At 32.6% G+C, this 25,010-nt stretch overlaps 3 protein-coding genes across 5 annotated transcripts in view; 1 reads left to right on the forward strand and 2 right to left on the reverse strand.

The window, feature by feature from the left end:
* Positions 1-1,484, forward strand: part of LOC135128903 (lissencephaly-1 homolog 2-like) — a 19,601-nt gene extending 18,117 nt beyond the window's left edge. Inside the window, exon 5 of the mRNA XM_064055982.1 lies at positions 993-1,484. Coding sequence (XP_063912052.1) covers positions 993-1,422 — 430 coding nt within the window. The 3' untranslated portion in view covers positions 1,423-1,484. The remainder of the gene's footprint in view (positions 1-992) is intronic.
* Positions 1,411-11,584, reverse strand: LOC135128652 (conserved oligomeric Golgi complex subunit 7). The gene is made up of 7 exons (XM_064055622.1): positions 11,531-11,584; positions 11,391-11,480; positions 10,841-11,342; positions 10,375-10,788; positions 2,000-2,760; positions 1,695-1,941; positions 1,411-1,645 (listed from the first exon to the last, which is right to left on the reverse strand). Exons 1-7 carry the CDS (start codon positions 11,531-11,533, stop codon positions 1,476-1,478), a joined length of 2,187 nt encoding a protein of 728 aa, XP_063911692.1. The 5' UTR covers positions 11,534-11,584; the 3' UTR covers positions 1,411-1,475.
* Positions 11,585-11,625: 41 nt separating this feature from the next.
* Positions 11,626-21,256, reverse strand: LOC135128653 (protein SERAC1). Of its 3 annotated transcripts, none has more exons than XM_064055625.1 (8): positions 21,002-21,256; positions 20,435-20,954; positions 20,096-20,369; positions 19,794-20,045; positions 12,268-12,771; positions 12,063-12,221; positions 11,795-12,008; positions 11,626-11,741 (listed from the first exon to the last, which is right to left on the reverse strand). In XM_064055625.1, the coding sequence occupies exons 1-8, from the start codon at positions 21,064-21,066 to the stop codon at positions 11,669-11,671; spliced, it is 2,061 nt and encodes a 686-aa protein (XP_063911695.1). In that variant the 5' UTR covers positions 21,067-21,256; the 3' UTR covers positions 11,626-11,668. The 3 variants fall into 3 exon arrangements, with proteins under 3 accessions (XP_063911695.1, XP_063911693.1, XP_063911696.1); XM_064055623.1 differs by having other exon boundaries at positions 19,776-20,045; XM_064055626.1 differs by having other exon boundaries at positions 19,776-20,045; positions 20,435-20,949; positions 21,002-21,255.
* Between the last annotated feature and the right edge of the window lie 3,754 nt (positions 21,257-25,010).

Genomic DNA, 25,010 nt, shown 5'->3' on the forward strand with positions numbered 1-25,010 from the left:
TAAGACAAAATTCTGTTACCGAAATTTTGAATCAATTTATACACACACAGATTTGTGGCAAAACAATCAACGGCCTAATTTTGAATACTCCTGCGAATGCAGACTGCATTGCAATCGCACGTTCCCCGCGCGCAAATATTATAGTTGTCCATCTCTTTTGCAAGCACGGAAATGAGGCTAGCCTCAATTTTGTCTTTTTTCAACTCATACCGCTTATAAGTGTATTGCAGGTTGCTTGCCTATTAACGACATGATTTCTATATATGCTGTAGAGGCAAGCTTCGAGTCGGCCTCATTCGCGTCACAAAATACATGTTGTGCCGAGTGTTTAAGCGCGCTGTTTAATTAAGGGAGCAACGAGTACCTACCGAGATAAAAATAAGAATATAATTTTCTATATTTATTTTTAAAATTTTAGAAAAAAGACACAAATTATTGGCCGAAATGTGTCCGTATAAAATAATAAAAATCCTAATAAGGCGTAAAATTCATTGGTGAGGCACTGCCTCACCTGCCTCATAGGACAAGCCGCCCCTGATCTCTAGACTTTAAAAAAGCACTCCCTTGGAATAGGAGTGCAGTGAGCACGTTTAGGTTGCTAAAATCTCCCCAGTTTAGCGCTCGCTTTCTAATATTCTTTCTTTTAAACAAATCGATTTCATAAAAAAGATTACGAATGACACGACATGACCACCATCAAGAAACAATGGCCAGTGTATTTTTAAGGATCTATTAAAGCAAGAAATTTTGCAGTTTATCCACGAAGTGTTTGTAAAAAAATATGAAATGACCACTATATACGAGAAATATTACTGAAAATTACAAGAATGTGTGAGCTTTGAAACCTCGGTGTTTAACTTCTTCAAAAATTATCTAAACCGATCACTGTTCACACTATTTATTTTGTATTGTATGTAAATTTCAAAACGAAATTTGATAATGCAATTTTTACGAAAGCAGCCATTTTACAACCAGGTAACATTTGTTAACAGAGGCCTCGATTCCTTCGGCCGAGTCTGGGATCTGCGCACCGGAAGATGCGTAATGTTCATGGAAAGCCACCTCAAAGCCATCCTAGGAATCGACTTCTCCCCCGACGGTTATCACATAGCCACCTCCAGCGAGGACAACACCTGCAAAATCTGGGACCTGCGCAAACGGTCCGTCCTATACACAATCCCGGCGCACACCAACCTCATCTCCGACGTTAAATTCCAAAGAGACGGCGGCGATTACTTAATAACCTCGTCGTACGACGGCACCGCCAAACTGTGGACAAATCGAACCTGGCAGCCCCTGAAAACCCTCTCAAGCCACGACGGGAAAATCAGGTCGGTGGATATTTCCACCGATAACCAGTACATAGCGACCAGTTCGTACGACAGGACGTTTAAATTCTGGGCGCCCGAGGAACAGAAATAATGTATATTTTAAGATTTTTGTACAACAGTTATAAATATAATTATTAGGTTAATTTAATTCGACGTGATGTTTCTCATTTGTCGTACTGAGGCGACGTAGCGCGCCGAATAACCGGCACTGCCGGAGTGGTACTGGTCGTTGGGGAGTTTGAGCAGGGTGGCCAACTGCTGCAGGTTTTCGCTGAGTGAAATCCCTAGGTCTTGGAGAACGTTGTTTAGGTAACCTAGGGGCGACAAATGTCAAAATGTCTACTTTGTCGTTCTATGTTATACCTATGTCGTGCGCTAATTGGCGACTAGCTGGTTGACTTAACTCACAGATGGATAAAATCCGGTCGCAGAAACCTTGACAGGTCCCTCTTGCAACTATTTTGAGGAAGACGTGGGCCAGAGAGCCTTCGGCGTCCCCTGCAGTGCTATATTCTTGATCGACGGCCCTAAGGGCACAAGTCAGAGACGGGTTTTCTCTGAATAGGAAAGGTTCAAGGTGTTGGGGTAACGTCATCAAGTACTGACCAATCTGTAAAGACAATTTTTAACTAAAATTATAAAACTATAGTTACCGAATTTAGCAAAACCTGAGTTATGTATTCCTGTGGCGAAAAACTATAATCGGGCAAATCCGAATTATGCAGCGTCGAATTCGCAAACTGCGCCCACGTTTGCCCAGCCTGGACCACATCCAACTGCATCGCAATCGGGGAAAACACCACCTGATACGTCGTGTGGTGAATATCGGAACACAGTTTATTAAACTCCGCGTTAACATGATCTAAGAGGGACAATTGCGTGCCTTCCGTGACACACCGAACTAGCGACTCGTACTCTTTCCGATCCCCGGCGTTCAACATCAACAACTTGTACTCAAACTGACTTTTGTTTTGATTGGTTTCCAGTATAGTCGCCGTTAGGTCTTTTTCTAGTTGGTGTAAGTTCACTAACACTTCGCCGGTGTTCTGGAGCAGCGACAGACACAACTGGAAGGTGTTCCAGTCCTCTTCCTGTTTTTTGCTGCGATCGATTTGGCGCAAAGCCACTCTGTATTGGTCGGCGTAGTTGACGAGGAATGCTCGGAGGGCGATCAAGAGGCCGCAATAGCCGCAGTTTTCCGTGATTTGTTGACAGCGCTTTTTCGCGTCTCGGGCGATGTCTATGACCTGGGGGATGCTCAAGCCGAGGGCTTGGATAGTGTCCGGGAGTTCTTCTTTCATGCAGTTGATGGTGGAGAGCTTTTTTATTAGGAAGGCTTGCTCGTAGGCGGCGTATTTGTTGGTGTAGGTGACGAGGTGGATGTAGATGGCTTGCATTAGGAGGAGGAGTTTGTCTTTGGGGGGCTTACCTGGAATTTGATTTTTTTATTATTGTTACCCCCCTAAAAAAGTTGATGACGTCATCTCTAAATTTTAATTAAATAAATCCTCTCCGAAATATGCAAAACACTCATGGAATCATAGTTTCTAGAATTACTTATACAAATTAATTAATGAGGCAATTTGTTTTAATAATTAAATCAAGAACGACTCACTCAATTTTCCTGAAAATTTGGGAATACAGTAATGTCATTATTAGTACTTCTTGTACCATGATTATATTACACTGCACCTATCCAAACTGATAAGGGCTATCATTAAAAAAAAAATCGAAAGATCAAATAATAATTTTTTGTTTTTCAACTTTAATTTTTTCAATTTTGCAATTTTTGGATTTCCAATTATTTAATTTGCCGATCCAAATTTCGTTTCAATGTTTTCGTTTTAATTTTTTTTTTCATTTTTGATTTTACAATTTGCAATTTTTCCATTTTTTTTATTCGAAAAGTTGAAAAATCGAAAAACTAAAAAATCGGAAAATTGAAAACACGAAAAATTGCAAAATGGAAAAAGGCGAAAATGAAAAAAATGCAAATTGAAGAACTGAAAAACGAAAAATTGGACAATGAAAAATTAATGAATCGAAAAATTGGAAAGAAGAAAAAACGAATCGAATCGAAAAATTGAAAAACCCAAAAATAGTAAAATCGAAAATTTGAAAAATTACATATTAAGAAATGAAAAATCAAATTAATGAAACTACAAAAATTGCAAACCAAAAACTGAGAAAAATTCAAATGAAAACTCGAAGACTTGCATGTCGTAAAATTGAAGAAACCAACAAAACCGAAACGAAAAAATGCAAATTGAAAAAGTTTTAAAATCCAATAATTGAAAAACGGAAACGTCAAATTGAAAAAGAGAAAAAAATTAATAAAATTATTATTACATATATAAAATCAAAACTAGAAAATCTGCAAATCAAAAACTGGAAACCAAACAGTGAAAAAATAAAGAAAATCGTAAACCAAAACGAAAAACTGGAAATCGAAAAATTGACGAAATGAAAAATCGAAAAATTTTCAAATGAAAAATTAAAAAATGAAAACTTGTTAAATTACAAATCTAAAAATTGAAACATCCAATAGTTGGAAAATCGAAAAATGAAAACTCGTTGGAATATCGTAAAATGGAGGAACAAAAAAAAATTAAAAATTTAAGAAATGTAAAACTGAAAACACAAAAAATTACAAAAATGAAAACTCAAAAAATTGTATAAATAAATATGCAAAAAAATGAAGTGGAAAATTAAAGAATTAAAAATTTGAAAATGGAAAAATTTTAAATCAAAAAATTGCAGAATTTAACAATTGAAAAACTGAAAAATTGCACGTAGAAAAAAGAAAAATTATATAATCAAAACACTGAAAACCGAAAAACTGAAAAATAAAGAAAATAAAACCGAAACGAATAATTCCAAATTGAAAAATCGAAAAGTCAAATAATTGAAACATTTTTCAAATCCAATAACTGAAAAACAGAAAAATTTTAAATAGGTAAAATTTAAAGACAAAATTTTAAAATTATTTATTATTACATATTGAAAATCAAAACTACAAAAATTGCAAATCAAAAACTGAAGAAATGAAAAATCGAAAAAATTTTAATTGAAAAATTAAAAAATGAAAACTTGTTAAATTGCAAATCTAAAAATTGAAACATCCGAAAGTTAAGAAATCGAGAAATGAAAAATTGCAAATCGAAAAATTGAAAAAATAATAAATTATAAAAATGAAAAATCAAAAAATTGTAAAAATAAACGTGTGAAAAAACGAAAGGAAGAATTACAAATCGAAAACTTGAAGAAATGAAAAATTGAAGAAATGAAAAATTAAAGAACCGAAAAATTGAAAACTAGAGAAATTTTAAATCGCAAAATTGCAAAATTTAACAATTAAAAAATCGAAAAATTGAAAAACTGGAAACAAAAAAAACGAAACAAAAAATTGCAACTTGAAAAATTGAAATGTCGAATAATGAAAAAGGTTTAAAATCCAATAATAATTGAAAAATGAAAAAATTCTAAATATGTAAAATTTAAAGAAAAAAATTCTGAATTATTATTATTACATAATTAAAATCAAAACTAGAAAAATTGCAAATCAAAAACTGAAGAAATGAAAAATTGAAAAAACGAAAAATTAAAAAATCAAAAAGTTGAAAATCGGAAATCTCAAAAATCCAAAAATTAAAAATTTCATACTGAAAAATTATAAAAGGACATCACTAAAAATTGGAAATTTGAAAAAATAAAGCAAATTGTAAAACCCAAAACGAAAAACTGCAATTCAAAAAAATTGAAGAAATGAAAAATCGAAAAAATTTTAATTGAAAAATTAAAAAATGAAAACTTGTTAAATTGCAAATCTAAAAATTGAAACATCCAATAGTTGGAAAATCGAAAAATGAAAACTCGTTGGAATATCGTAAAATTGAGGAACCAAAAAAAAAATGAAAAATTTAATAAATGTGCAAAAAAATGAAGTGGAAAATTGAAGAATAAAAATTTGAAATAGGAAAAATTTTAAATCGAAAAATTGCAGAATTTAACAATTGAAAAACTGAAAAATTGCACTTAGAAAAAAGAAAAATTATATAATCAAAACACTGAAAAGCGAAAAACTGAAAAATAAAGAAAATAAAACCGAAACGAATAATTCCAAATTGAAAAATTGAAAAGCAAATAAATGAAACATTTTTCAAATCCAATAACTGAAAAACAGAAAAATTTTAAATAGGTAAAATTTAAAGACAAAATTTTAAAATTATTTATTATTACATATTGAAAATCAAAACTACAAAAATTGCAAATCAAAAACTGAAGAAATGAAAAATTGAAAAAACGAAAAATTAAAAAATCAAAAAGTTGAACATCGGAAATCTCAAAAATCCAAAAATTAAAAATTTCACACTGAAAAATTATAAAAGCACATCACTAAAAACTGGAAATTTGAAAGAATAAAGCAAATTGTAAAACCCAAAACGAAAAACTGCAATTCAAAAAAATTGAAGAAATGAAAAATCGAAAAAATTTTAATTGAAAAATTAAAAAATGAAAACTTGTTAAATTGCAAATCTAAAAATTGAAACATCCGAAAGTTAGGAAATCGAGAAATGAAAAATTGCAAATCGAAAAATTGAAAAAACAATAAATTATAAAAATGAAAAATCAAAAAATTGTAAAAATAAACGTGTAAAAAAACGAAAGGAAGAATTACAAATTGAAAATTTGAAGAAATGAAAAATTAAAGAACCGAAAAATTGAAAAACTATGGAAACTAAAAAACGAAACAAAAAATTGCAACTTGAAAAATTGAAATGTCGAATAATGAAAAAGTTTTAAAATCCAATAATAATTGAAAAATGGAAAAATTCTAAATATGTAAAATTTAAAGAAAAAAATTCTGAATTATTACTATTACATAATTAAAATCAAAACTAGAAAAATTACAAATCAAAAACTGAAGAAATGAAAAACTGAAAAAACATGAAACTAAAAAATCTAAAAGTTGAAAAATAAAAAAATTGAAAACCGAAAAATTGCAAACCGGAAAACTCAAAAATCCAAAAATTGAAAATTTTCACATTGAAGAATTATAAAAGCAGAACACTGAAAATCGGAAAATAAAAACTCGAAGAGTTGCAAATCGAAAAATTGAAAAAACAACAAATTATAACAATAAAAAATCAAAAAATTGTAAAAATAAATGTTTAAAAAAACGAAAGGAATTTCTTCTTTTTCAAATCGAAAATTTGAAGAAATGAAAAATTAAAGAACCGAAAAATTGAGAAATTAAAAATTGAAAACTAGACAAATTTTAAATCGAAAAATTGAAAAAATAAAGAAACTAAAAAAACGACACTAAAAGTTGCAACTTGAAAAATGGAACAATTCTAAATATATAAAACTGAAAGAAAAAAAATTCTAAATCATTATTACATAATTAAAATCAATACTAGCAAAATTGCAAATCAAAAACTGAAGAAACGAAAAATTGAAAACCGAAAAATTGCAAATCGGAAAACTCAAAAATCCAAAAATTGAAAATTTTCACATTGAAGAATTATCAAAACAGAACATTGAAAACCGGAAAATTGAATGAAAAATTGAAAAATTAAAAAATGAAAACTTGTTAAATTGCAAATCTAAAAATTGAAAGATCCCAAAGTTGGAAAATCGGAAAATAAAAACTCGAAGAGTTGCATATCGTAAAATTGAGGAAACAAAAAAAAATGAAAAATTGAAAACACAAAAATTATAAAAATGAAAAATCAAAAAATTGAAAAATAAATGTGTAAAAAAAACGAAGCGAAAAATTGCAAATCGAAAATTTGAAGAAACGAAAAATTAAAGAACCGAAAAATTGAAAATTGAAAACTAGAGAAATTTTAAATCGAAAATTGCAAAATTTAACAACTGAAAAAACGACAAATTGAAAATTTTCCATTTGAAAAAAGAAAAATTATAAAATCAAAACACTAAAAACGAAAAATTGAAAAATAAGGAAAATGGTAAACCAAAACGAAAAATACAAATCGAAAAATTGAAGAAATGAAAAATCGAAGAAATTTTAATGCAAAAATTAAAAAATGAAATCTTGTTAAATTGCAAATCTAAAAATTATTGAAACATCCGAATCTTGGGAAATTGAAAAATTGAAAATCAGAGAAAAATTCCAAAATTTAACTATTGACAGTTCGGAAATCGAAAAATGAAAACTCGAAGAATTGCATATTGTAAAATTGGGGAAACAAAAAAAAATTGCAAATCGAAAAACTGAAAAAATAAAAAATTATAAAAACGAAAAAAATAAATCAGTCAAAAAACGAAGCGAAAAATTGCAACTCGAAAATTTAAAGAAACTAGATAGAAGAACTTTTAAACCGAAAAATTGAAAAATCGAGAAATTGAAAATTTTCACATTGAAGAATTATAAAAACAGAACACTGAAAACCGGAAAATTGAATGAAAAATTGAAAAATTAAAAAATGAAAACTTGTTAAATTGCAAATCTAAAAATTGAAAGATCCCGAAGTTGGAAAATCGGAAATAAAAACTCGAAGAGTTGCATATCGTAAAATTGAGGAAACAAAAAAAAATGAAAAATTGAAAAAACAAAAATTATAAAAATGAAAAATCAAACAATTGTAAAAATAAATGTGTAAAAAAAAACGAAGCGAAAAATTGCAAATCGAAAATTTGAAGAAACGAAAAATTAAAGAACCGAAAAATTGAAAATTGAAAACTAGAGAAATTTTAAATCGAAAATTGCAAAATTTAACAACTGAAAAAACGACAAATTGAAAATTTTCCATTTGAAAAAAGAAAAATAATAAAATCAAAACACTAAAAACCGAAAAATTGAAAAATAAAGAAAATAGTAAACCAAAACGAAAAATGCAAATCGAAAAATTGAAGAAATGAAAAATCGAAGAAATTTTAATGCAAAAATTAAAAAATGAAATCTTGTTAAATTACAAATCTAAAAATTATTGAAACATCCGAAATCTTGGGAAATTGAAAAATTGAAAATCAGAGAAAAATTCCAAAATTTAACTATTGAGAGTTCGGAAATCGAAAAATGAAAACTCGAAGAATTGCATATTGTAAAATTGGGGAAACAAAAAAAAATTGCAAATCGAAAAACTGAAAAAATAAAAAATGATAAAAATGAAAAAAATAAATCAGTCAAAAAAACGAAGCGAAAAATTGCAACTCGAAAATTTAAAGAAACTAGATAGAAGAACTTTTAAACCGAAAAATTGAAAAATCGAGAAATTGAAAATTTTCGCATTGAAGAATTATAAAAACAGAACACTGAAAACCGGAAAATTGAATGAGAAATTGAAAAATTAAGAAATGAAAACTTGTTAAATTGCAAATCTAAAAATTGAAAGATCCCGAAGTTGGAAAATCGGAAATAAAAACTCGAAGAGTTGCATATCGTAAAATTGAGGAAACAAAAAAAAATGAAAAATTGAAAAAACAAAAATTATAAAAATGAAAAATCAAACAATTGTAAAAATAAATGTGTAAAAAAAAACGAAGCGAAAAATTGCAAATCGAAAATTTGAAGAAACGAAAAATTAAAGAACCGAAAAATTGAAAATTGAAAACTAGAGAAATTTTAAATCGAAAATTGCAAAATTTAACAACTGAAAAAACGACAAATTGAAAATTTTCCATTTGAAAAAAGAAAAATAATAAAATCAAAACACTAAAAACCGAAAAATTGAAAAATAAAGAAAATAGTAAACCAAAACGAAAAATGCAAATCGAAAAATTGAAGAAATGAAAAATCGAAGAAATTTTAATGCAAAAATTAAAAAATGAAATCTTGTTAAATTACAAATCTAAAAATTATTGAAACATCCGAAATCTTGGGAAATTGAAAAATTGAAAATCGGAGAAAAATTCCAAAATTTAACTATTGCGAGTTCGGAAATCGAAAAATGAAAACTAGAAGAATTGCATATTATAAAATTGAGGAAACAAAAAAAAATTGCAAATCGAAAAACTGAAAAAATAAAAAATTATAAAAACGAAAAAAATAAATCAGTCAAAAAACGAAGCGAAAAATTGCAACTCGAAAATTTAAAGAAACTAGATAGAAGAACTTTTAAACCGAAAAATTGAAAAATTGAGAAATTGAAAATTTTCACATTGAAGAATTATAAAAACAGAACACTGAAAACCGGAAAATTGAATGAAAAATTGAAAAATTAAAAAATGAAAACTTGTTAAATTGCAAATCTAAAAATTGAAAGATCCCGAAGTTGGAAAATCGGAAATAAAAACTCGAGAAAACTAGAGAAATTTTAAACCGAAAATTGCAAAATTTAACAACTGAAAAAACGACAAATTGAAAATTTTCCATTTGAAAAAAGAAAAATTACAAAATCAAAACACTAAAAAACGAAAAATTGAAAAATAAAGAAAATAGTAAACCAAAACGAAAAATGCAAATCGAAAAATTGAAGAAATGAAAAATCGAAGAAATTTTAATGCAAAAATTAAAAAATGAAATCTTGTTAAATTACAAATCTAAAAATTATTGAAACATCCGAAATCTTGGGAAATTGAAAAATTGAAAATCAGAGAAAAATTCCAAAATTTAACTATTGCGAGTTCGGAAATCGAAAAATGAAAACTCGAAGAATTGCATATTGTAAAATTGAGGAAACAAAAAAAAATTGCAAATCGAAAAACTGAAAAAATAAAAAATTATAAAAACGAAAAAAATAAATCAGTCAAAAAAAACGAAGCGAAAAATTGCAACTCGAAAATTTAAAGAAACTAGATAGAAGAACTTTTAAACCGAAAAATGGAAAAATCGAGAAATTGAAAAAATAAAGAAAACAAAAACCGAAACGAAAATTGCAAATTGAAAAATTGAAGACATGAAGAATTGAAAACTCGTGAAACTGCAAATCGAAAAATTGAAACGTCAAAAAGTTGAAATTGAAAAAATAAATTATAAACTTGGAACACTGAAAAATCAAATAAATTAATAAATTAACAAAAAAAAGAAACGAAAAATTTAGACCTTTACCAATTTTTATTAGTAAAAATTGGAACTTACCACTAGAACTATGGTCCAAAACATCCAAAAGATTTGTAGCAAACTGTTGTGTGACCTGTTTTACCTCAAGCAAAAAAACCAACTTATCCTCAGTTTGCTTCAAAGCGGCATCAATGCACTCATTCAAACTAGGATCCAGAGAACCCAACACATCTGTGTATATCTCAACAAAAGACTCAGAGCTGTTCTGATTGGTGAAAACCTGATTAAACCACTTTTGCTGTGTGTGCCAATTGGACAATAAAATGCCATAAAAATTATGGATCCACTGAATCACAGATTCGTCCTGTTCTATCTCCAATTGGTTGCGCCACTTCTTCAACAAAACGTCTTTCTGACACTTGTGATAATACTTAAGTAGTTGAGGTAAACGCCCCATTGAATTAAAAATTCTCACAAACATGGTAGATTGTTCTGGAACAATAAACTGTAATTTTTTTGTAATTATTATTAAAAGTTGAATCACCTGTGTTTGACGATGTGAAAGCTTGAACAATCGCCGGACTTGCGATAGCCTCAAGCCTATTTTTCAGCCCCTCTAGTTGTAGTTTGCGGTCCTCATAATCACCCACGTTTACCAACAACTGCAAAGAGCGCTGCATTCCAATTATTTTCGTAGAAATATTTTCAATGTTTTTGGAGTCAAAAACTTCCTCCAAGTCGTTAACTAAAATAGTCCAGTTGTCACTTTCATGAAGCCCCTGCTTAGCCAAGTTCAGTTCATTTTTAATCGAATCCAGCTTCTCGATAGTGTTAATCGATTTGCCGGTGTCCTGCTCAATCTGGATGATTTCGTTCCTAACTGCAGCCATTTTTTCTTTCAAAACCGTGGCTTCCTGGTGGAGATTTTTCGTGTCTCGAATTATTTTTGGCAGTGACATTAAGACCTGCTGACTGGTTTCTTCCAGCGCGTTGTTCACTTGTTGGACGCACAGTTGCAATTTCATCACTATGGACATAGTGTAGTTCTACAAATTTGAAAAATCAGGGTTTGTTGTGAGAGGGGCAAACCTAACCTCTTTCTTTTCTTGATTTTCGGCATTTTTAAGAATGCCGTTGATCCAGGCTTTCGTGTCGAAATTGTCGTCAGAAAAGGCGCTGATGTCCTAAAATCGAACAAATTGTACATAATTTCGTAAAATTTAGCGAGTTGTACCATTTTCGTGATGACGTTTAACCTAACCTCACTTTTTTTTTATTCAATTCTGATCTGATATCAATCAATATTTTGTTGTAAATTATGAAACACAGTTTCAGTTTTTAGTTATTTTACTTAAAAATATCTTTTTACAATTTACATTTTGTATTCCATGTCTGTTAAAACGTCCTTGATCAGGTGCAAGACCTTTTGGTATAGGAAGGAGTACCTAAAATTTGATTCTCAATCTCAAACAAGGGTGATTATTGGTTGTCAATGTACCTGCTTGCCGGTTTGCAGATACCCAGGTGGTCTAAAGGAATTTCGTAATATTCTCCATAGCCCGGGTTTCCTGAGTCGGGTTCCACCACCAAAAACTTGAACTTCATGGCAGACACAATTGTTGGTTCAGTCTCAACAAACGTGATGACTTTCATTGGGTGTTTCTTAAGTAACTCTAGAAAATTTTGGTGTATGTCCAGAAGCAGCGGCGAATCTAACGTAATACTTCGTTAGAAATAAAGTATTAAAATTTAGGTTTAAAATTTACGCTTTTGCAACTCTTGGACTTCAACTGAGGGCCATATGACCAAGGCGGACGCTTGGTTGAATTTAGCCACACTTGAACCCACATGGGGGGTGCTGTAAAACACGATTCCTTTGGTGTTTCCAAACATATTCTTAATCTGTTCATCATTGCTTTCAGATGCTGCAACATTGTTGTCAGTTTTTTACCATACATAAGTGGTAGTTACCTTTATTTAATAGACGCTTCACTATCAACCCACCCATGGAATGGGTCACCCAAACAATGGGTCTCTTCCCCACTCCCACCTGGGCCAACTGCTCGATCAACTCGTCGCTCCTTTCCTCCAAAGTTTTGACTTTTTCGTCGGGACAAATCGGAGTCCACAACGACAAGTTCGTCTCATAATTGACCCCAATTATCCTCAGATAATCACAATCTTGAGCCAACCAATCCTTCGGCCAACAATTAGTGACGCAATCTTCGCCTTTTTTAATACAATAAAACTTGTTGGGTGAGCAACAGTACGGCCCCAACGCGTTGTCATTGGTTTTCGTGGGGATATCCTCCCACACTACGTCATAGTCCCTGCATTCCGTCTCATAGCTCAGGTGCTGCTCCAAATCGTCGACGAACTCTTTGATCTCCGGGTTACTCGTACTGTGGATTTTTGGGTGACTTTTGGGGTATTTTTTGTGAACGGAGCAAACATCTTCATTTTGGGTGAAGGTTTCTGGAATCACGTGACTGAGTAAAGAAGGAGACTATGAATATGTTTAATAAAAAAAAACTATGTCACAATTTTTTAAATTGGTCCAAAGTTAATTATTTATACTGTTTAAATATCATAAGTATTAATATGTCATACATAACTAAACCGAAAACCGTTTTCCTACAAACATCAAGTTATTAAAAACAATTCAATTTGTTTAAACGTTGTTAATTTAACCCCGAAAATGAGCAATTTTCCGGCCAAAATATGAACAATAATTTCTGTCGCAAACTTTTCTTCGATAACTCTAATCTAAAAAATTTTCCACCAATTTTCGACAAAATTTTCGAAATTTTACTAAATACATTTTCTTGTACATTTCGCGCCGCAGAAGTCACTTCCGCAAACATTTCTTCGATAACTCGATTGGTTTTCCCAAAATCGCCCTTTGAAATACAGAATTTTTGCAATTTACCGACCAATTTTCATCAAAATTTTCGAAATTTTACAAAATCCATTTTCTTGTAGATTTAAGGCCGTAGAAGTCATTTCCGCAAACATTTCTTCGATAACTCGATTGGTTTTCCCAGAATCGCTCTTTGAAATATAGAATTAATGCAATTAACCGACCAATTTTTCACTAATTTTCATCAAAATTTTCGAAATTTTACAAAATACATTTTCTTGTAGATTTCGGGTCGTAGAAGTCACTTCCGCAAACAGTTCTTCGATAACTCGATTGGTTTTCCCAGAATCGCTCTTTGAAATATAGAATTAATGCAATTTACCGACCAATTTTCCACCAATTTTCATCAAAATTTTCGAAATTTTACAAAATACGTTTTCTTGTAGATTTCGGGCCGTAGAAGCCACTTCCGCAAACATTTCTTCGATAACTCGATTGGTTTTCCCAGAATCGCCCTTTGAAATATAGATTTAATGCAATTAACCGACCAATTTTTCACCAATATTCATCAAAATTTTCGAAATTTTACAAAATACATTTTCTTGTAGATTTAGGGCCGTAGAAGTCATCTCCGCAAACATTTCTTCGATAACTCGATTGGTTTTCCTAGAATCGCGCTTTGAAATATAGAATTAATGCAATTTACCGACCAATTTTCCACCAATTTTAATCAAAATTTTCGAAATTTTACAAAATACATTTTCTTGTAGATTACGGGCCGTAGAAGTCACTTCCGCAAACATTTCTTCGATAACTCGATTGGTTTTCCCAGAATAGCCCTTTGAAATATAGATTTAATGCAATTAACCGACCAATTTTCCACCAATATTCATCAAAATTTTCCAAATTTTACAAAATACATTTTCTTGTAGATTTAGGGCCGTAGAAGTCACTTCCGCAAACATTTCTTCGATAACTCGATTGGTTTTCCCAGAATCGCCCTTTGAAATATAGATTTAATGCAATTAACCGACCAATTTTCCACCAATATTCATCAAAATTTTCCAAATTTTACAAAATACATTTTCTTGTAGATTTAGGGCCGTAGAAGTCACTTCCGCAAACATTTCTTCGATAACTCGATTGGTTTTCCCAGAATCGCCCTTTGAAATATAGAATTAATGCAATTTACCGACCAATTTTCATCAAAATTTTCGAAATTTTACAAAATACATTTTCTTGTAGATTTAGGGCCGTCGAAGTCATTCCGCAAACATTTCTTCGATAACTCCATTGGTTTTCCTAGAATCGCCCTTTGAAATATAGAATTAATGCAATTTACCGACCAATTTTCCACCAATTTTCATCAAAATTTTCGAAATTTTACAAAATACATTTTCTTGTAGATTTCGGGCCGCAGAAGTCGCTTCCGCAAACATTTCTTCGATAACTCGATTGGTTTTCCCAGAATCGCCGTTTGAAATATAGAATTAATGCAATTTACCGACCAATTTCCCACCAATTTTCATCAAAATTTTCGAAATTTTACTAAATACATTTTCTTGTAGATTTAGGGCCGTAGAAGTCACTTCCGCAAACATTTCTTCGATAACTCGATTGGTTTTCCCAGAATCGCCCTTTGAAATATAGAATAAATGCAATTTACCGACCAATTTTCATCAAAATTTTCGAAATTTTACAAAATACATTTTCTTGTAGATTTAGGGCCGTAGAAGTCACTGCCGCAAACATTTCTTCGATAACTCGATTGGTTTTCCCAGAATCGCCCTTTGAAATATAGAATTTTTGCAATTTACCGACCAATTTTCCACCAATTTTCATCAAAATTTTCGAAATTTTACAAAATACATTTTCTTGTAGATTTAGGGCCGTAGAAGTCACTTCCGCAAAACATTTCTTCGATAACTCGATTGGTTTTCCCAGAATCGCGCTTTGAAATATAGAATTTTTGCAATTTACCGACCAATTTTCCACCAATTTTCATCAAAATTTTCGAAATTTTACTAAATACATTTTCTTGTAGATTTAGGGCCGTAGAAGTCACTTCCGCAAACATTTCGTCGATAAATCGATTGGTTTTCCCAGAATCGCCCTTTGAAATATCGAATTTTTGCAATTTACCGACCAATTTTCCACAAATTTTCGACAAAATTTTCGTAATTTTACTAAATACATTTTCTTGTAGATTTCGGGCCGCAGAAGTCACTTCCGAAAACATTTCTTCGATAACTCGATTGGTTTTCCCAGAATCGCCCTTTGAAATATAGAATTTTTGCAATTTACCGACCAATTTTCCACCAATTTTCATCAAAATTTTCGAAATTTTACAAAATACATTTTCTTGTAGATTTCGGGCCGCAGAAGTCACTGCCGCAAACATTTCTTCGATAACTCGATTGGTTTTCCCAGAATCGCCCTTTGAAATATAGAATTAATGCAATTTACCGACCAGTTTTCCACCAATTTTCATCAAAATTTTCGAAATTTTACAAAATACATTTTGTTGTTGATTTCGGGCAGAAGTCACTGCCGCAAACATTTTTTCGATAACTCGATTGGTTTTCCCAGAATCGCCCTTTGAAATATAGAATTTTTGCAATTTACCGACCAATTTTCCACCAATTTTCATCAAAATTTTAGAAATTTTACAAAATACATTTTCTTGTAGATTTCGGGCCGCAGAAATCACTGCCGCAAACATTTCTTCGATAACTCGATTGGTTTTCCCAAAATCGCCCTTTGAAATATAGAATTAATGCAATTTACCGACCAATTTCCCAACAATTTTCATCAAAATTTTCGAAATTTTACAAAATACATTTTCTTGTAGATTTAGGACCGTAGAAATCACTGCCGCAAACATTTCTTCGATAACTCGATTGGTTTTCCCAAAATCGCCCTTTGAAATATAGAATTTTTGCAATTTACCGACCAATTTTCCACCAATTTTCATCAAAATTTTCGAAATTTTACTAAATACATTTTCTTGTAGATTTCGGGCCGCAGAAGTCACTGCCGCAAACACTTCTTCGATAACTCGATTGGTTTTCTCAGAATCGCTCTTTGAAATATAGAATTTTTGCAATTTACCGACCAATTTTCCACCAATTTTCATCAAAATTTTCGAAATTTTACTAAATACATTTTCTTGTAGATTTAGGGCCGTAGAAGTCACTTCCGCAAACATTTCGTCGATAAATCGATTGGTTTTCCCAGAATCGCCCTTTGAAATATCGAATTTTTGCAATTTACCGACCAATTTTCCACAAATTTTCGACAAAATTTTCGTAATTTTACTAAATACATTTTCTTGTAGATTTCGGGCCGCAGAAGTCACTTCCGAAAACATTTCTTCGATAACTCGATTGGTTTTCCCAGAATCGCCCTTTGAAATATAGAATTTTTGCAATTTACCGACCAATTTTCCACCAATTTTCATCAAAATTTTCGAAATTTTACTAAATACATTTTCTTGTAGATTTAGGGCCGTAGAAGTCACTTCCGCAAACATTTCTTCGATAACTCGATTGGTTTTCCCAGAATCGCCCTTTGAAATATAGAATAAATGCAATTTACCGACCAATTTTCATCAAAATTTTCGAAATTTTACAAAATACATTTTCTTGTAGATTTAGGGCCGTAGAAGTCACTGCCGCAAACATTTCTTCGATAACTCGATTGGTTTTCCCAGAATCGCCCTTTGAAATATAGAATTTTTGCAATTTACCGACCAATTTTCCACCAATTTTCATCAAAATTTTCGAAATTTTACAAAATACATTTTCTTGTAGATTTCGGACCGTAGAAGTCACTGCCGCAAACATTTCTTCGATAACTCGATTGGTTTTCCCAGAATCGCCCTTTGAAATATAGAATTTTTGCAATTTACCGACCAATTTTCCACCAATTTTCATCAAAATTTTCGAAATTTTACAAAATACATTTTCTTGTAGATTTAGGGCCGTAGAAGTCACTTCCGCAAAACATTTCTTCGATAACTCGATTGGTTTTCCCAGAATCGCGCTTTGAAATATAGAATTTTTGCAATTTACCGACCAATTTTCCACCAATTTTCATCAAAATTTTCGAAATTTTACAAAACACATTTTCTTGTAGACTTCGGGCCGTAGAGTCACTTCCGCAAACATTCCTTCGATAACTCGATTGGTTTTCCCAGAATCGCCCTTTGAAATATAGAATTAATTCAATTTACCGACCAATTTCCCACCAATTTTCATCAAAATTTTCGAAATTTTACAAAATACATTTTCTTGTAGATTTCGGGCCGCAGAAGTCACTTCCGCAAACGTTTCGTCGATAACTCGATTGGTTTTCCGAGAATCGCCCTTTTAAATATAGAATTAATGCAATTAACCGACCAATTTTCCACCAATTTTCATCAAAATTTTCGAAATTTTACAAAATACATTTTCTTGTAGATTTAGGGCCGTAGAATTCACTTCCGCAAAACATTTCTTCGATAACTCGATTGGTTTTCCCAGAATGTCCCTTTGAAATATAGATTTAATGTAATTTACCGACCGATTTTCCACCAATTTTCATCAAAATTTTCGAAATTTTACAAAATACATTTTCTTGTAGATTTAGGGCCGTAGAAGTCACTTCCGCAAACATTTCTTCGATAACTCGATTGGTTTTCCCAGAATCGCCCTTTGAAATATAGAATTAATGCAATTTACCGACCAATTTCCCACCAATTTTCATCAAAATTTTCGAAATTTTACAAAATACATTTTCTTGCAGATTTCGGGCCGTAGAAGTCACTTCCGCAAACATTTCTTCGATAACTCGATTGGTTTTCCCAGAATCGCCCTTTGAAATATAGAATTAATGCAATTTACCGACCAATTTTCCACCAATTTTCATCAAAATTTTCGAAATTTTACAAAATACATTTTCTTGTAGATTTCGGACCGTAGAAGTCACTGCCGCAAACATTTCTTCGATAACTCGATTGGTTTTCCCAGAATCGCCCTTTGAAATATAGAATTTTTGCAATTTACCGACCAATTTTCCACCAATTTTCATCAAAATTTTCGAAATTTTACAAAATACATTTTCTTGTAGATTTCGGGCCGCAGAAGTCACTTCCGAAAACATTTCTTCGATAACTCGATTGGTTTTCCCAGAATCGCCCTTTGAAATATAGAATTTTTGCAATTTACCGACCAATTTTCCACCAATTTTCATCAAAATTTTCGAAATTTTACAAAACACATTTTCTTGTAGACTTCGGGCCGTAGAGTCACTTCCGCAAACATTCCTTCGATAACTCGATTGGTTTTCCCAGAATCGCCCTTTGAAATATAGAATTAATTCAATTTACCGACCAATTTCCCACCAATTTTCATCAAAATTTTCGAAATTTTACAAAATACATTTTCTTGTAGATTTCGGGCCGCAGAAGTCACTTCCGCAAACGTTTCGTCGATAACTCGATTGGTTTTCCGAGAATCGCCCTTTTAAATATAGAATTAATGCAATTAACCGACCAATTTTCCACCAATTTTCATCAAAATTTTCGAAATTTTACAAAATACATTTTCTTGTAGATTTAGGGCCGTAGAATTCACTTCCGCAAACATTTCTTCGATAACTCGATTGGTTTTCCCAGAATCGCTCTTTGAAATATAGAATTAATGCAATTGACCGACCAATTTTCCACCAATTTTCATCAAAATTTTCGAAATTTTACAAAATACATTTTCTTGTAGATTTAGGGCCGTAGAAGTCACTTCCGCAAACGTTTCTTGGATAACTCGATTGGTTTTCCCAGAATCGCCCTTTGAAATATAGAATTAATGCAATTTACCGACCAATTTCCCACCAATTTTCATCAAAATTTTCGAAATTTTACAAAATACATTTTCTTGTAAATTTCGGGCCGCAGAAGTCACTGCCGCAAACATTTCTTCGATAACTCGATTGGTTTTCCCAGAATCGCCCTTTGAAAAATAGAATTAATGCAATTTACCGACCAATTTTTCACCAATTTTCATCAAAATTTTCGAAATTTTACAAAACACATTTTCTTGTAGATTTCGGGCCGTAGAAGTCACTTCCGCAAACATTTCTTCGCGCTTTGAAATAAAGATCTATGCAATTCACCGACCAATTTTCCACCAATTTTCGAAAGTTTACTAAATACAAAGTGGATAGTTTTTCCGAGGAATAAATAATGTTTCAACATAAATAAAATTATTTATACTGTATAAAAATGAAAAGTATTAATATGTCATATTTAACCCGAAAACCGTTTTCCTACAAACCTGATGTTATTATAAACAATTCAATTTGTCTAAATATTGTTAAATTAACCCCAAAAATTTGCAATTTTTCAGCCAAAATATGAAAAATAATTTCTGCCATGTCATGGCGACGTACGATGACGTCACTGTCACGTGAGCCACCTGAGCAAAGGTCACATGTTTCGGTTCAGTTATGATTTGGGTCTGGTGGTATCAACATCGGAGCATTCAATTGATGTTTTGTAAAGGTTTTGGGTGTTACTATGACTAGATAAAGGAATGGGGGTTGGGATGGGGCAAGGATTGTGACAGGCGCAATCCTTACTCACCTGGAATACCCCTCTTACCCAGGAACCCCATCGGATTCTGGTTGCGCTTGCGCTGCCTCCAGGTAAAAAACACCCCGCCTAGAAGCCCGTGGACGAAGACCACGTCGACGCCGACGTCGCTCACGCTCCGGGTTGATGGGTGCAAGGGATACAGTCTTTGAAGATAGACCACGTTTTCGTCTGCGTCGAGATTGGCGAGGGCTTTGGCAGCCGGGATTGAAATTCGGACGTCGTCGTGTTTCACCCATTGGGCTAGAATTGTAATCCAACCTAAACAACCACATGATGGGTGGTGACTAAGTGTGTATTTATAGTAGTACCAGTAATGTATAGCTCGTTCAGGAGCTCTTTATGCATGGAAAGATAAGAAATGATGCGACATATTGTAGCGGTTACAGTGTGATTTTCTTTGAAGCGGTTGTGGATTTCCATTAGGAGGGGTAAACCGTTGAGGGCGGCGATGTCTTTGGCGTAGTCGCCGACGCTAGCGTGGTGAAGAAGGGACTCGAGACACATGGGGAGGACTTCTTCACTGGATTGGATGTACTTTTTGAGCTCGAATGGGGAGTACTCGTCGGCGTACTCTTCCATAACCTAGAAATATGTAGCGAGTTTGTTCAAATTGGGTTTTGGGTGTGTTTAGAGTCGCGAGTACTTACATCCACGTCTGCAAATACTTTTGACACGAAATACCCCATGCACGGGTGCTGCGATGTCGCGTGTAATTTCACCAATAAATCTTTCACGAGATCGACAATCATGTCGTGGGTGTGCACCAGGTATCTAATAGGTGGATTAGGAAAAAGTCGAAGATCGCTATCCGCCGTCCGCGCCAGTCCCACAGCCGTCCTAGGATCAATCATACTCGACAACTGCGAGCACTGCCAGTTTTCTAAATTTTTAATTTTCGATAACTGTCGGACCGCCTTTTTCCGTATGAACTCGTTTTCGCTATTGGCTAGAGTGAGCAACCGTTTGGCAAAGGAATATTTGAGCGATTTCCAGAAGTCCGATAGGGCTGAATTCTGGCCGGTGTCTGTCGTCATGTGTATGAACAGGAAGTCCTCACTTGCCGGTCTTTCGACTACTGTAGGTTCGACTACGTTCAGAATAGAGGTGTCCAAGGCATTGTGGAGGATCTTTTTGGTGGTTTGTACTTGGTAGTATAACCATCCTGCTCTAAATCAAGATTATTTGGGGCTGACTTACGAGAATTGGACGTTTACCCGCAGGAGACGGTCGCTAAACATGTAAATTTTAAGAATTTCGGGTATTTCTTGAAAAGGTGCATCGAAACGTCAAAAACACATGTCAGGACGAGAACGCCGAAGTGAGGTTAGGTAGTCGGGGGTTGGGTTCGTTTTAACTATGAAGGGTGGTTCAGAGCGCTCACACGTGGATTATACGTGTTGGAAAAATGGGGAATAATATGTTTGTATGTACGTGGATGGTCTACGAGTTGCAAGTATCCAGTTTGGTATGGTTAGGTTGGCAATGCGGTGTCAAATCTTACAACCCATTGGGTAATTTGAATGAGGTTGGTAGCACTACGTAGACAAGTCGTTTGACACAAGTTTTAAAATCAGGAGTTGCATTTTAAAAATATGAGATCTATCGCTTAAAAAAATTATATTTGGAATGAATAAACTTGAGTCCGGGGGACCTCCTATTTAACATGAGTATTTTAGCAGAAATGGTGAAAAAATTTGAATTCTGTGTTGTGTCATTAACCATCGAAAAAAATATTTTCGAAAAATTTATTTGTTTTAGTGGTTATTTTTGTTAAAAATAATTTGGTTTCGGGGTTAAAGTGAAAGGTGAGTGGTGTGATGTGCCCAAGGAAGGAGTCTGCAAGGGTCGGCGCCGAAGGAAAGGGAATCAGGATTTAAAGGGTAAGTGTTGCTATTATTCAATGTATTATCTTAATTCTTCAGTTTTTTTATTTTAAATTGATATAAAAATAATTGTACAAATCGTTCCTTAACGGCTTAATAAGTGTGTTTGTTTCAACAAGAATTCAAGCGTTAAAATCTCGTAAGACATTTATTTTTATTAAATTTTGATTTCTTGTTTTGTGGGCATTCCCAGTGAATATAATCGATTTTACGTTTCCGTCTGTTTGTCTGTCTGTCTGTCCGTCCGTCTGTCTGCGGTCCGGATTTTTATCACATTATTTTTCTGGTTGACAGCACGAATTCCACGAAAATCAAATTTTGATAGAGATAATGAACTCCACTAATATTAAGCCATTTAATCATTGCAACTTGTGCATTGTTAAAGATAGTTCTTGACGTTTAAATCAACAAAATTTATTGCTATTCGTCACAAAAACAGATTAGGTATCATAATTGCAAGGGCTTATATTTTGCCCTTTTTTCTTAATATATGTGTAGTCTTCTCTTCACACCAAGAAAGGTAAACGAATAAGAAATTCATCACGATTAAGATCGGGACGGATGGGTTTTCTTTTTTAATTTATAAATTTAGTTTTCTTTGTATAATACGATTACTTAAGAACATATTTCATATGGTAATTTCTCGTAGAAAAATAACGATTTTACAATTACGCTCCGCCCCTCGGTTTACGACGAATAAAAAAAAAATCATCAGAATTGAGATAGGGCGGGTGGGCGGGGCTTATATTTTGCCTTTTTGTTTTAGTATACATAGCCAATTTTCCACAACAAGTAACATAAAACATTTTGTTATGGGGCGAAGCCTAATTTCAAAATCGATATTTCCTTATACAGATTTTCCATTTTAAACATGTTTTAAGTTTCATGTTGTGAAAAGAAGTCTACACAAATTAAAACAAAGAGGCAAAATGTAGGCCCGCCCACCCACCCTGTCTCAATTGTGATGATTTTTTTTTTGCGCCGTGAATCAAGGGGGCGGAACTTAACTGCAAAATACTTATTATTTCTTTACAAGAAATGAAAATCAAGTTTTTGAGTATCGTGTTGTTCAAAGAATACTAGGTATATTAAGGAAACAAAGGCAAAATATAAACCCCGCCCACCCACCCCGTCTCAATTGTGATGATTTTTTTATTCTTAAAAACTTAAAACATATGAATATGGATTTTGCAATATAATTTGTCTTTTTTGTAGATTTTAACCTCTAAAGACATTTCCAGTTTTATTTCTTTGAAAACCACCATTTTTTCAAAATTGCCGAATTAAATATGGCGCAGTGTTTAGAATTAAAAAAAAATTGACATTCAAACCAAATTTTCGAAAATACGCTATACTTACGATTCAGTATGTTGACATCTACATATATCCTGGAATTTTTTGTGGATTTTAGTCAAATTTTTGAAGAGCTCAATTTTCAGCACCCCCCCTTATGAAAATTTCCACTTTTTTCGACCAAATTGAAAAATTAGATTTTTTTTATAGATTTCAATATCCGAAATTATTTTCAACTTCATTTTTTCTCACTGAAAACTATATACACATATTAGAAAAAAAGAAAGCAGAATGCAAGCCCCGCCCACCCACCCGTTTCTCAATTGTGACAACTGTTTTTACTTGTCGTCACTCGAGAGGTGGACCTTAATCGCAAAATCCTTATTTCTCTACAAGAAAATGCCATGTTGAACATGTTTGTATCATGTTGTTAAAAAAAAAGTGTTTATGTCAAGAAAAAAGAGGTCAAAAATTAAGCCCCGCCCACCCACCCTAATCTCAAATGTGATGAAGTTTTCATTTGTTGTCAGAGCGGGGGGTGGAGCTTAATTGTAAAATCGATGTTTTAAGTAAAATTATCATATTGTTCAAAATAGATCATTTTGAGAAAAAGGAGAATGCAACTCTCTCTCTCCCACTAGGTCAACAATAACATTGTAATTTTTGTAGAAACATAAGGATTTTGCAGTTAAGCTCCGCCCCTCGGCTTACGACGAATAAAAAAATCATCAGAAACGAGATAGGGCGGGTGGGCGGGGTTTATATTTTGTCTTTTTTTCTTAATATACATAGTCATCTTTTCACAGTAAGAAACTGACAACATGGTTAAAATGGTACATCTTTGCAAGGAAATATGGATTTTGCCATTATGGGGCGAAGCCAAATTCCAAAATCGATATTTCCTCGTATAATATACAATTTAGATCAGTGCAAGTATGGGTGGGGCTTAATCTTTGACTTTAATTTTTCTTAATATACATATTATTCTTTGAATAGCACGGTACTCAAAAACATGCTAATTTCTTGTAGAGCAATAAGAAGGTTTTTCCAATTAAATTCCGCTGATTTTGACTCTCCACGAATAAAAAAATCATCAGAATTGAGATAGGGCGGGTGGGCGGGGTTTATATCTTGCCTTTTTTATTAATATATATATGTAATCGTTTTTTCATAACAAGAAACTTTTAAACATGTTTAAAATGGTAAATTCTTGTAATCAAATATGAATCTTGCAATTAAACCACGCCCCTCGATCTGACAACGAATGAAAAATTCGTCACAATTGACAATTGAGATAGGGGCTGGTATGGGTGGAGCTTAATCTTTGGCTTTATTTTTTTCTTAATATACATAGAATCTTTTGAACAACACGATACGCAAAAACATGTTTTTAATTTCCCGTAGAGAAATAAGGATTTTGCAGTTAAGCTCCGCCCCTCAGCTTACGACGAATAAAAAAAAATCATCAGAGATAGGGCGGGTGGGTGGGGTTTATAATTTGTCATTTTTTGTTAATATACATAGTCATCTTTTCACAACAAGAAACTTACAACATGGTTAAAATGGTAGATTTTTGCAAGGAAATATGGATGTTGCAAATATGGGGCGAAGCCAAATTCCAAAATCGATATTTCCTCGTACAATACACAAATTTTCCATTTTAAACAAGTTGAAACGAAGTGTAGAGATATAAAAATAAAAAGACAAAATGTAAGCCCGCCCACCCACCCTGTCTCTATTGTGATGAACCTAACTTCAAAATACTTATTTCTTTACAAGAAATTAAAATCATGTTTTTGAGTATCGTGTTGTTCAAAGAATACTATGCATATTAAGGAAAAAAAGGCAAAATATAAACCCCGCCCACCCACCCCATCTAAATTGTGACGATTTTTTTTATTCTTAGAAACATACAACTTATAAATATGAATTTTGCAATTAGGCTCGGCCCCTAGGTCTGGTAACAAATGAAAACTTCATTAGGGGACTATTTAGATCAGGGCAGGTATGCGTGGGGCTTAATCTTTGGCTTTATTTTTTTCTTCCT

The sequence above is a fragment of the Zophobas morio genome, unplaced genomic scaffold (assembly GCF_036711695.1).
Source record: "Zophobas morio isolate AGI-343-1 ecotype UQ-CSIRO unplaced genomic scaffold, CSIRO_AGI_Zmor_V1 ptg000014l, whole genome shotgun sequence".
In the NCBI taxonomy this organism is placed as follows: Eukaryota; Metazoa; Arthropoda; class Insecta; order Coleoptera; family Tenebrionidae; genus Zophobas; species Zophobas morio.

Coding starts and splice junctions, on each gene's coding strand:
- LOC135128652 (XM_064055622.1), bottom strand. Junction 11,343..11,390: donor AAAATCAAGAAAAGAAAGAG/GTTAGGTTTGCC, acceptor TCAAATTTGTAG/AACTACACTATGTCCATAGT. Junction 1,942..1,999: donor CACAGGAATACATAACTCAG/GTTTTGCTAAAT, acceptor TTGTCTTTACAG/ATTGGTCAGTACTTGATGAC.
- LOC135128653 (XM_064055623.1), bottom strand. CDS start 21,066: ATGCACCTTTTCAAGAAATACCCGAAATTCTTAAAATTTACATGTTTA. Junction 20,955..21,001: donor TTAGCGACCGTCTCCTGCGG/GTAAACGTCCAA, acceptor ATCTTGATTTAG/AGCAGGATGGTTATACTACC. Junction 12,222..12,267: donor GAAGCGTCTATTAAATAAAG/GTAACTACCACT, acceptor ACAATGTTGCAG/CATCTGAAAGCAATGATGAA.